At 35.9% G+C, this 13100-nt stretch overlaps 1 protein-coding gene across 3 annotated transcripts in view; it reads left to right on the top strand.

Annotated features, from left to right (window-relative positions):
• The first annotated feature begins 2 nt into the window (after positions 1 to 2).
• LOC136039481 (exonuclease 1-like) overlaps positions 3 to 13100 on the top strand; it is a 36145-nt gene continuing 23047 nt past the window's right edge. The window contains exons 1-5 of one of the 3 annotated variants that reach the window (XM_065723267.1): positions 3 to 76; positions 5318 to 5542; positions 7536 to 7655; positions 9977 to 10100; positions 12558 to 12695. In XM_065723267.1, coding sequence (XP_065579339.1) covers positions 5382 to 5542; positions 7536 to 7655; positions 9977 to 10100; positions 12558 to 12695 — 543 coding nt within the window. In that variant the 5' untranslated portion in view covers positions 3 to 76; positions 5318 to 5381. Of the gene's footprint in view, positions 77 to 167; positions 190 to 5317; positions 5543 to 7535; positions 7656 to 9976; positions 10101 to 12557; positions 12696 to 13100 lie in introns of those variants that run through there. The other 2 variants (XM_065723269.1, XM_065723268.1) reach the window with 2 other exon arrangements.

Here is a 13100-nt window from a genome sequence, read left to right as displayed (position 1 = left end):
TTGAGGATTTTAGGTTGACTGAACGCAGCATCAAGCTAAATTTTGGCGTAGAATTGAACTGTCCCAACATGAGCTGGTACATTTCAATCGAGTGATGTGAATCTCCTATCAATAGATGCCCATCTAATTACTATTTCCAAAAATATTAATTTCTGCCATTATAATTATATTCCAGACCGTTCTTTAAAAGTACAGTATTCAGTTAGTGCAGATCAACTTAAATGTTCCTTCTCAGGAGGGACTTAGCCTATAGCCACTGTTTTAGCACCTGACATAGACTCTTCCTCCCTAATAGGGCCAGATGATGCTCAGATTAGCCTAGTCTATATACAAACATTGTTAAATTTAAAGGTTTCAACATTTTTAGTGGTAAATTTATAGTTTATAGGATATCATAATTTGGCAAATTTGCAGTTTACAACATAATTTACCTGGGATAAAAGTGAATATATCACAAGATGCTGATTAGAATTCTAGTTGATTGACTTTTGGCTATCTCAGAAAGGGGTTAGGTTAGGAAAATGAAACTTTCAGGGATGAGTCTAAAGGTTAAAGTATGTCCCAGGAAGGTATTTTGAAGTACCCACCTCTGCTCCTTCTCCCTCTAGAGGGCCCTGATCTTTGATGACCTTTAAAAATATTTGTGTTATAAAATTGAAACCTTGCAAAATAGATCTTCTGCTTGAATGAAGTACAACAAAATTGTTTTCAGCCTCACAACTTTGCTCAATCCCAATTTATAAGGTTTTAAAGATATATAAATACATTTCCTAAATTTTGGAAAAAAAAACATTGATATGGCTCAGAATTCTACTCAAATAACAGGAATTGCATTTTTAGAACTAAAGGCAGAGAAAATACAACTGGTAACTGAAAATTGAGGTAAAACATTGTTTTGTTAAAATTTCAATAGGTATAGACCTGTCTTGTAGGCAAATTTCAGGGCCTTCTAGAGGGAGAAAGAGGGTGCAGGGGGTGGGACATCCTGAACATCAAGAAATACTTGTTTGTTCACTTCTGCTCTACTTTCAGGTGAGGATATTACACATCCATTTTCCCACAAATCTGGAACTGAATGTCTGCCTGGTGTTTTAGTTGATGCATGCCTCTAAAAGAATTTTGGATTTACCTTAACTTGTTGAGCCATTTTACCTTAAATTACCTTAAATCGCAGCTTGGAGCAATATAAGGATTATCCATCCTTGTGATGCTCCATGAGAAAAAAAAGAATTCATTTGGTGTAGATTGTGGCTGTTAGATTAGACTCTTGTGGAGGACTCTGCAGCTTCCCAATTGTAAAGGAACTGCTGGCAGAGCCATTCCCTATCAAGGTGGGACTTGAGCATGTCAATTGAAGTAGCAGAAACTGTTTCTTCAGAGAGTTGGTTCCACATATTGATGATTCTTTGGCTGAAGAAGTGGCTTCTATGTCTACTCGTGGAACGCTGCATGGAGAGCTTCAAAGAATGTCCTCTAGTACCAGAATGCAAGGGCTGTGCAAAGAGACTGGGAAGGGTATTTTTAGAGAGGATTTTTTGGTTAAAATAATGTCACCCCTTTTCTGTCGGTATGTCAGCGTTGGCAGCTTCAAACGATGTAGTCTTTCTTTGTGTGGAAATTTATTCATGTTGGTAACCATCTTAGTGGCACGACACTGGACATCCTCAAGCAACTTCCTATCTTTTTTGAAGAAAGGGGCTGCCAATGACATTCCAACCTCCAGGCGTGGACATACAAGCGCCTTATATAACTTCATTAGGACTCTAGGGTGTTGGCTGGAGATGGTTCTTTTTATGATACCGAGGGTTTTATTTTCATAATTTGATTTTAATTTTTTAATGTTATTTGTAACAAGATTCCTGGCTACCTGGTATCTTTTGAAGTTTCAGAAGTTCCTATCTTTGCAATATTTTTTCCATACTTTGGATTTTCTTTGGATGAGATTACAAATAAAAGGGGTTAGATATGGCAGTGTTTTAGGCTGCCTAATCATCCTGACACTAGTATGTCTTAATGGAGCTCTAAGTAATAAAGTTTTGAAGATGTGCCAAATTCATAGGTAAATTCAGATAGGTAAATTTGTTCATGCCCAAGGCCCAAATCCTATTGGAACTTGATGTGTGCAGCAATAGGTGCAACCTAATACTAAGGAACCAAAACCATTAAAAGCCCATATTACCCAAAACCTTAAAAACATGGCAATGAAAACACCTTTTTCTTTTTTATTTCTCAAGTGCTAGTAGGGCACTTGGAGCTGTTTAAGAGGTCATTTGAAATCTAATGCTGACTTTTACATGCTTTTGATAATTGTATTTAGACAACACCACAATAAACTGCCATATGACACCAAAATATGATTTTAGTGTCATTTATAGAAACTGTAATGGCTTAAAACCATAGTCAGTCCAGCATTAAAATACACACAATTGAAAAACCTTGATCAGATGTTTAAAATCACCCTTGTGAATCCTCCCCTCCTAATCTTCTCTCCAAGTGAAAAACAAATTAATTACAAAACAGATACTTTGAAATATGGTATCCTGAAATACTAATTGACGTCATTCCTTAAGACAAACCAGTAAACTCTCTCCTCTCCTTTCAAAGGTCCAATATGTATCCCAAATTGTTTATATGCAATGAATTTCCAGTACACAAGTCTTTTCTTCAAATTGATTTATGGCAATAAGCATAAGAAAAATTCATTGCATGCAGACAATTCAGGATATATATTTGACCAATAAGGGAGGGGGGGTTAAGTTTATATAAGTTATAATTTATAACTAAGTAATATAAGTAATAGTTTATATAAGTTTATATTTTATAATAGTAATAATGCACTAAAACTGATTGTATTATATATGACTTGAAGTGCTCTAGGTAATCATATAATTATTACAAAAATTTAGACAACTTCAATTGAAAAACTTCAGTGTTTTTGGTGCTATAATAAATATTGTACAACAATTGAACTGTTGACATAGTAATGAGCTGTGTGACTACTACATATCTTATCTTAGGAATTCCTTTTGGCCTTATAAGGACAGGGGGTCCAAGCTGAGGGGAGGTAATTGCCCCCTTAAATATTGAAAACTCCTTTCAGTACATTCTCATTGAAAAAATAAAAGAAATTATGCTGCTAGATTTTTTTATCATCATTAAAAGCAAAAAGTCCATATCCCCCTCCTGACCGCCAAAAAATATTAATTGGCACTAATTCACCAATCAGCTCCAAATCAATGCTTCTAATATAATATTGTTTGCTGTTGTAATACATCCCAGGCCCTTCCCCCCTAATATGGCACCAAGCTATATACAAAAGTTTTCTGATTTTGTTGGGTGTTTTCCTATTTTTGATTTGACTTGGTTTCACCACTATGGATGACTGCTTTCATAACTTTGGCTTCCAGTATTCTAATCTTAGTTTGAAGACTTGTCCTCCAAGGTACAAAAATATATTTTGTACCTTGGCTGTTCTATATTTACATCTTTGTTGCATCCATCATCTTCAGTAATAATACTATCTAAGTCACGTAGGGTATTGCTTGTATGTGGGCTGCAATTTTGTATTTATTAATACCAACTATATGCACTTTGACTATATTTATTCAAACCCAAGAACCATGTTTTTTGTCAGCAGTACTTTAGTCAGCTGTTTTTCAATGAATTAGCTTAAAAATAACTTACCATTCAAAATTGTTTGATTTTCTTGGTTTGTGATATTTTTTGTATGTATTTTTCATCAACTGCAAGTTCAATAAGCCAAGTTTTGCATATACAAACTTTGGTTTTTTAAAACAAAAACAAATATTTGGGTTTTTAGCCCAAAAAGTTGATTGCAAGCTCTAGTAAAGCAAAATTTACTTCTTATGTTAAATAAAGAAATAAAAACAGAAAAAACAAAACAAATTAGAAACAAAATATGTCATAAGTAAAATGGTTGGCATAAAAAATTAGATAATTTGCTATTTTTCAGATATTTTAAGTGAAAACTGAAAAAGCTTAATGTCCTGTCTAATTTCCCTTCTTGAACTGAAATCTCTTCCTTTGTAAATAAAGGAAAATTAAAGTCTGCATAGTCATTACCCTCAGTATTTATGATATTCCTTCCAGCTGCAGCAGTTTCTATGTAGGCCAGATTATGGCCTATCATTTTGACCAAGTCGGAATGTCAACAGTTACCCTTAAATACTGGAAGCAAAATATGAGTGAGACCATTGAAACTAGAAGACCCCCCTGGGTTTAGTGCAGCTGGGAGTGGAGTAAGGCTGAGTGAAACATGGGACTCTCTATTGAATACATAGGAGAGACCTACCTTTAGTCCTATTTCACCAGCAAAGACAACCAATCTCTGAAAAGACAAGAGATGGCTGCAATTTTCGCCTATTCAAGAAAGAGAAATCAACTTTTTTAGTTACGTTTTTCTTGTGCTGTGTGGATTTTTCGGGGACTGTTTACTGAATAGTTAATGATTTCTTGCTCTGGTTTATATGTTGGCAGAGACATAAAATTTTCAAATAGCCTGGTTATGACAGAGCAAAGGACAGGTTGAAATACTGCTTAAAAGAAAAATTGATGCCTAAACATTCATTGCTGCAGCTGGACTTAAACATCTTCCTCTAATTATATCCCTCAGTCAGGCTGGCCTAAAAAATGATCCTCATTCTCTGTAAACTAGTTCAAATTTCAACAACAAATGCTCATTTGTCAAGATTTTGGCAACTTGTCTGAATGTCTCACATGTGGGAATTTCAACATGCTTTTGACAACCTCCTTTCAGGAGTAAGGGGGGTCTTTCACAACAAAGGTGTGTAGAAGAGGATTAGAAGATTTCCCTTTCCTCCAAAATTGGTCTCAGGGGCTTTATCCTAGGAAATACTGTGACCTAAAACTCACTTTTTTATCCACCCCCTCCCTTTCAAAAGGCTTCTTCCATTTAGGCTTTGAATGGGTAGGACTTTGTATACCTATGCTCTAAAAAATTTTGGGGCTGACGTTTACCCCCTCCCTCTCTACTTGGAAAATACCTCCCCCCTCCCCACGGTTTGTAGGTCTCTAATCACTTTCAGCTTATAAAAAAAGGACTAGAACTCTCAATTTCTAATATAATGAGCACCCTCCAAAGTTTCTTCAACCATGAGGTGGAGGTTGGGTTAAGGAAGAGGCGTTCCCCCTCCTGTATGCAATAAACTCTTTACGGTATTTTCTGGGGTGGGGATACACGCCTAGACCCAAAGCTTTATGTGGCTAATTTTCTTATCAGTGCAACTGCATTACCAGCTATATGTTTAATACTTCGTTCAGTTTTAGTTTCTTTCAGGACTGGCATTGTAACTGTTCTTTACAGTTTATGGTAGATGGAATAACATTGGCTTAATTCAGAAATGGGCATATCTGGTCTCATCCCATTTGTGAAAAAATCAACAAGAGAAGTAGATTTGCAAAGCTTAAAGGGACAAGTAGCTGCTGTTGATGCTTATTGTTGGCTCCACAAAGGTGCATTTAGCTGTGCAGATAAGCTGATAAAAGGAGAGAAGACTGATGGGTATGTAAAAAACATTAAACCAAAGTCATTTCTTGTCTTTTTCTCTCGAGTCAAAGAGTCTATACTGGCTAGGCTTCAAATTGTATGCTCAATAGGCTAGTTAATTTTTACTTATTTACAAAAAAAAATAGTAAAATTAAATAAAATCAAAGTTGTAATTTTTGGGGTCGAGTTACCAGCAGTGTCAATTCATCAAAATGTAAAGAAAGGAGTTGAAATGCTTTTTCAAATCAAGAAGGACGATTTTTTGGTTTGAAAATACCAAAAACAGTCATTTCCAAAGTCTAGGGCTTCAACAGCAAATCTAAGGGTTTAAATCACCCCCCCACAATTTTTGCCACTGCCAGTCACAGCACACCTTCTTTGGAGGTTTGCAAAAAAGCTATCAGCCAGTGCTGATAAATAGTTTGGGAGTTACTCCCACTGAATGGTGATTCTTGTTTGGTGAAGCCTCTATCAATGATATACCATTATCCAGGGTGATGTTCCTGGTATATTTTCTGACATGATTCCTCAATGTCATTGCCCCCTTCTCAATGTGTCACTGTCCATGTATGTCGTGCGTGATGCATATCATCCTGCAGTTACAATATACTTTTATAGAGTAATCAAGTAGGAGTATAGGAGGCTTTAAAAGAAATAGCAGGAGTAACCTCTAAGGAGGAAAACCGAATCCCATTTGTTCCTCTGTCCAAATCAGATTTAACAGACAAACTTTAAACAAGACAAACGGCTAAAATACATAAACAATCTACAGCACACTATATCCCACTTGGTAAGACGTGTGTTTCTACTTATTCACTTTAGCCTTATTATGGTACTTTAATAGCAATTCTTCTAAACCAGCAAAAGCAAATAGCTCTTGAATATTTTTCTCATTGCGCATAAACAGTCATAGTTTAGGCTGTCAAACGAATGGATGTAACAGATAAAGGACTTGGTAATTTTGTAGTCACCAACATTCATACCTAAACAGTGGTGGTTTTAGGAGAGGGACAAAAGAGGCACTTGCCCCAAGTGCAGAAATTTTAGGGGCGCAATATTTCAAATAGATAATCTAACCATTATAATCAATTTGTAATTTTACTTTTATTCAAATGAAGTTGAGAGCACAGTTAATAAATGGGAATAACTAGTAATCAAATGATACTAATGAACATAATTAAAGTCCTTACTTTTACTTACTTAAGTCCCATATATCCTTGAAAGTCTTTCTTCAAGGACTTCTGCCAGGCAGAGAAGGTCGGAAAGGTAATGAGGCGTAAAATGTTCCTTCCACCTCTTTGGGGGGCGACCACGAGGGCGAGAACCGTGAATTTGGCCTTCAAAGGGGATTTTTGGGACTTCGTTTTACGTGATCGAGCCAACGAAGTTGCTGGAGTTGGATCTTGGCGAGGATTGTTGATTTGATTTTAAGGCGCTCAAAGAGTTCGAAATTTGAGATTTGGTCTAGGTGGGGAATACCAGCTATGCAGCAGAGACATTTAGTTTCAGACGCTGCAAGTCGATTCTGGTCATCCACCTTCAACGTCCGTATTTCGCATGGGTAAATTGTGATAGGGATAGCTAACGTATGAAAAAGAAGTGTTTTAAGTCGTATAGACAAATCCTTGCTTTTCCAAATGGGCATAAGGGCTTTGAAACTAGAACTCGTGTGGGCGAGCCGTCTTTTTATATCTTTTGAGTGGTTGTTGTCATTTGTGATTATCACATTGCTCAAATGCCTCTGCTCCCAGAGCTTTATTAGAAATTTCACGATTCTGAAATTAAGAATTTTATCTTGTCATTGGTCAGTTAGGTATCATTGATGATGAAACAAACCGTTGAAAAAATAATCCCTGTGGTTACGTGACACGTCGAAGCCGACGTATCTAACCTCCTCCTCCCCCTCCCCCGACACACTTTCTGCGTCATTAGTGTGACAGATCTTATTAGTATTGACCTCATGTATTTGGAATGTTTTACTTAATTAATTAGTTTATTATCATAACAGGTATGTTATCTACTGCATGAAGTATGTAAACCTTCTTCTCAACTGCGGTTTGAAGCCGATTCTTGTTTTTGATGGACAAACCCTACCTTCAAAGGCTGAAACAGAGAAAAAAAGACGACTGTAAGTACCCGGTTTCCTAAGGATGTATGTTCCTGTATTCAATCTTGTATATTTCATTTGATTTCGATAATGCTTCTATTGCCTAATTTTGGAAAAATGGAGAAGATTTATCCTCTCCAAGGTTGTTTCAAGAAAGTGGATACAAAGCCACGTAGATCTTAAGATAAAAAGGAAAAAAGATAATATGTTTATGTTTCATGTGTATTCAGGCAGGAAGTTACCTTCATGGCCTTGGATGTCATCGAATTTAACATATTTTGAAAATTCTGAAAACGATTATATACTCATATTTCTTTCTTTTGTCAATGAAATTTCCAGGCCCGAGATACAGGCTGCTTGCCCCGCAAAATATTAGATTTTTTATTTTTGGAATGATAATGGATTTTTTTTTTTTTTTTGCTGCACAGAAAATGATTTTTGAACAAAATGATATCTTCGTCGAAATTCGTTACATTCATCACTGTCCTTGCAAGTATTTCAGTGGAGTACAGTCGAAACTTAAGGTATTCAAGAGGATAAGGATAAGTATCGCTAATGGTTGCACAAAGCCAGGGATACGAGAGAAAGAAGAGGGGTAGAGGGTCAAATGAAAGAACAAAATAACTTCCTTGCAAAAATTAGCTACGTTCATTATTGCTCTTGCGAAAAACTTTACAGGAAAACGTTCAAACTGGATGTATTCAAGACCACATTGATGAACATACTTGGTTGTTGCAAAAAGACAGAGATACTAAAGGAAGAAGATAAATGGCGAAACGAAAGAGTAAATACGTATCCTTGCCAAAATTGGCTAGGGTTGGCACTATCCCCGTGAATACCTTTGTGGGAAAGATGTAAACTCAGATACTCGAGAGGAGAGTGATGAGTATAGCTAATATGGCTCAATTGACACTAAAAAAAAGAGGTGAATATACTGGAAATTTTTTAGAGAAATATCAGGGGCTGATTTTTTGAGTTAAACCTAGTCATGAGGTGCCAAACCCTAGTCATGAAGGAACTAATCCAACTCCACTCAGTGTGCATAATTAAAGCGAGGCTTAGATGACTTGGAATATATCCTCAGGAAAAACGAAGCCTAGATCCCAAAAATATTCACTAAGTAGCGTGCAGGGGAGTCCAAGTTTTTTATAGCTAAGCAGGACACCCAGTTTTGGGTTCTCGGAAATCGTTAGAATTTTTGCAAGGGGGTGAAAGCAAAAGCTTAAAAAGGATGGATTGGAGGTTTGCTAGTATGTTTTTCTTAGCCACCTTAATGTTTTATAAGCTTATAGCAGTGGAAGGGTTGTGAGAAAAGCAACTAAAGCCAGTTTTTGCTGTAACTCTTGTAAAATATGAAACAAAATGTTGCAGTTTTGTTGATTTTTTGGCCCAATAGCTGACGTTACATTTTTAAGTATCCGACCAAAATGTTCCCCTTTATTTACTTTTCAAATCCATTTCCTTATCGCATTTTTGAATTTTATTTTGTTCCTACTTCTGTTTGTACATATGGAGGCTCAGCATTAAAACAGACCAAAACAATGCAAGATATGGACTCTAGAGCAAAATGCCTCAAATTTAATCCTTTATTTTCGGTTAGGATTTTGCAAAATGGCAAAGATAAATCGTCTTTTCAGTCAGAAATAGAACAACTTTGTAATAAAAGGTGAAGAAACAGTAACAGTTAATCCTGATTTTTTGGCTACTCAAAGTGCAGTCTAACCTACACTTGAGGTTAAGCAAAACTAGGTGAATTTTATTCACTATTTGAGTTTTTTTTACTTGAGGTTAAGCAAAGTCCAGTAAATTCTGCTCACTATTTGTTTTTTTTTGTTTTTTTCTTTGGTAAAACTTATTTGAGTTTCACGGGATCTACCTAACCATTGTAGCTATTCCAGGTATGTTAGGCTATTTAAAATTTGAACTTAGTCCATTCTAACACTGAATATTCTACTATTTAGTATCTCTCTGAAATGGTCTTCTGTTTTTGCATATTGTCGATCTAATGGTAAACTCAAGTACAAACCTGTGTGGAAACTCTGTCACGTTTGGCCAAAATTCTCATAGCAAAAGCTGCCACTTGAATTTTCTAATTAAATATGCTGCCAAAGTTTCTCCAGGAAAAATCTCCAAAGCATTTAGTGAACGTTATTGCAGACGTTCACTCCCAGGTCGGTACCAGGATCAAATTGGATTAGTGCCTATAGTAAGCTTAGGCACACTGGTAAAAATCCATTATTGGTGAAACTCAGTAAAAAACGGATTCGTAACATCCCTAATTTTAGAACAGAAGCTATATTCTAAATATTCTTATTTTAGTGCATTGTAGTCTCTTTTTTCAGAACACGTGCTACAGCTAAACAGAAGGGCAAGGCTCTTCTAGCAGAGGGGAAATATGGCGAAGCCGTGAAACATTTTCAAGCTGCAGTCGATATCAGTCCATCCATGGCTTTTGAGTTAATACAGGTAAAATATTAATGTCACTAAATTAACAAACTATTAACAAATAAACAATTAAAATCCTACCAGTAAAATGATATGATATTAATAATGATAATAAGAGAGTTATTACTAAATGTTTAGGAAAGTGCATTAAACTTGCTATGTATCATTAGCAATCCGTCAAGGTACCCTGGAGAGAATCAGACTTACTAAGCTGAGCCCCTGTAATATTTCGAAAGCTGTGCGGAATATGTACCCTTTGAATATAACTAGACACCACAACGCGCCTTCCCCCCCCCCTTCTCTCTGAAATTGGGTTGTCCCCTTTCAGGCATAACCGTGATGGCGTTAATGTTCGTGAAATGGGATCTAGTGTCGGAAATCAAATCGAGAAGGTTCAATCCCCCTACCCAAGAAATTTGAAAAATGTTATAAACGCTTACACTAGTATATCATGCTCCCCCCCCCCCCATGGGTTGAAATTTTGAGTTATAATTGAAGCAACTTTGCTATTCCTAAAATAAGGCTTAGAAGTGGATATAAGGCTAGCTGAAAAAACAACTTTCTTCTACCTGGTATCTACCTGGTGTTTGGAAAAACTGTCTTGTGGGTAAATCAGTCATGTCCTGGGTGGAAATAGCCACAAATTCTGGATGCTGCTGATTAGCTCAGTGAATTATTACTGTAGGGATCACCGTCGGAACTTTGAAAGTTGATCGGTTGGTCGAGTTTCGTGCTATTTTAGCAAAAGTCTTATATTGGTATCGAAAAAAATAATATCACTCTGGTACCTAACCCATCCTTTATTGAAAAGTTAACTAACAGAAAGACAAAAACAAAAAGGTATGGATCTATAACTAAATAATCTGAATCATCTAGTAACCGAATTTCTAAAAAATAAGTAAAGTGTTAAAAGTAATTTACTAGCCTTGTACTTTTTCAAAATACCTCCTGTATGAGTTATTGCTTCTTGGTAACCTTTTCTTGCATATAAATGACGCCAAATTTAACAAAAAGATACTTTGGGTAGCATGAATGGTATGTAAAATCAAGCATACTTGTGTATAATAAAATGAAATTTAAAGAAACATCCAATTTAAAAATATTTTTTAATCTAAAGATCACCTACATCAAAGATAGACTAATCATTATGAAGAACTTCCACGGATAAGAACGGACGGATAAGAAGTTTTTTGTACGTTATTAAATCGTTGATCCCTTTTGTAGAAAGCTGGCATTTTAATTTAATACCAAAATGTACCTAGTTTATTTCAAAGTAATTTGATTGTAAGTCAAAATAATTTATTTCGAAGTGTTAATTGTAATTCAAGTTAATGTATTTGAAAGTGATTTAATTATGTAATTTGAATCAGAGCACCTGTAATTTGGCTATATCACGATTTTCTAGTATTTCGCTTTAGTGATGTTTTTACGTTTTAGGAAAATATATTGAATGCGATTGCAGCCACAACTTTTCTAGTCATTTGTGGTTGAGTTTGTTTTCATTTTTAGCAGCATATCTGCAACGCCAAGCAAAATCTTTAACAAAGGAACAAAAGAAATAATTTAGATGATAAATTAGTAAATAGACAAACATGAAAAAAATAGTAAATCTGTTTCATTTGGTTGTCGGGGATGACGTTAAACAAATTGGTGTCGCATGGCAGCTGCCAGATGCTTTTTAGTGATTTGAACTGCTTCGTCCTTTTCTTTTTTAACGGTGCATCAACAACACCCAATGAAATTTTGATAATAAGGAGGAAATGTTCCGTTTAAATGGGAGCTGTGTGAATTTCAAAGGATAGTGAAGAGATTTTGTGTTAGTGGGAGATCGCGTTTAAAAAAAAATGGTGGCGACTAGCCATTGTCACATCCCTTTTAGTGGACCATCAGCAACTGCCAAAAAAAAAATTCTGATTAAAAAGCGAACAGAAACAATTTAGATGATAAATGTGTAAAATGTAAATATGTGATCTTCACAGTATAGTCAAGGCGTTTCATTTCGGTGGCGGATGACGTCTTCAAAAAAGTTTGTTGTGTTTGAGCAGTACCAACCATCTTTTGCCTGGGATTTGATAAACCTTTCTGTTAGATAATAAGATTATAAGATTTTAGGAACCCATTCTTATTCTGTCCTCTACAGGCGAGTATAGATATCATAGATGGTCATGTGAGGGGAACCGGAAATGTATAACGACAAATACTACACATTTAAACAGCAATGTCAAGTCATTTTCTTTGCTTAAAATAGCTGCATTTTCAGTATTTTGGGATCGTCCATAACGCCCTACGAGGGGGACATTGGAGCCACCTTACACACCGATTCACAATTTGTCCATAATTTCAACTGATAATTAGCCATATCTTGTGTTTTGACGAGTGCATCCTACGTACCGAAACATTTAATCTGACTGATTAAAGGTAAAAAGCTTTCAATTTTGTGTATCACAGGGCAGTTGATATGTTTTTTTTTCTTTGCAGGCCTGTAGGTCTGTGAATGTAGATTGCATCGTTGCCCCTTATGAAGCGGACGCACAATTAGCTTATTTAAACAAAATCGGTTTGGCTCAAGTTATTATTACAGAAGATTCAGACCTGATTCCATTCGGCTGTGATAAGGTAAGAAATCAGTTCTATGATGAAAGACAGTGAGACTCAGACAGTCATTGCACTCAGAACTTGGACTACAGTCGACTATAGTTGAATTACTGTTAACTTCAAGCGTTTTTCCCTCTGTAGTCACCAGCTACGCTGGTTTTCACCATTGAGCTCTAGTTTCTTGTAACTCCACCACTGAGTAGAGTTAACACGTAGTCACTTCGGGATAATGGGAGTTTCACTTATGGAGTTTTATAATTTTTGAGGAAGGTATTCTTTGGGTTTTTTGGTTTCTTTATTAATTTAATTTCCCCTCCGATAGCCGTGAAACAAAACTACTACCCCAGAAGAGATAATAGCAGGTAACCCCCATGTCACAGAAGCTAAAAGATATGGCTTCTCCAAAGACAGTTCGACTTGTATTTG

The sequence above is a fragment of the Artemia franciscana genome, chromosome 19, assembly GCF_032884065.1.
Source record: "Artemia franciscana chromosome 19, ASM3288406v1, whole genome shotgun sequence".
NCBI lineage: Eukaryota > Metazoa > Arthropoda > Branchiopoda > Anostraca > Artemiidae > Artemia > Artemia franciscana.
The sequence above is the reverse complement of the archived record's forward strand: the minus strand, read 5'-3'. Positions and strand labels throughout refer to the sequence as shown.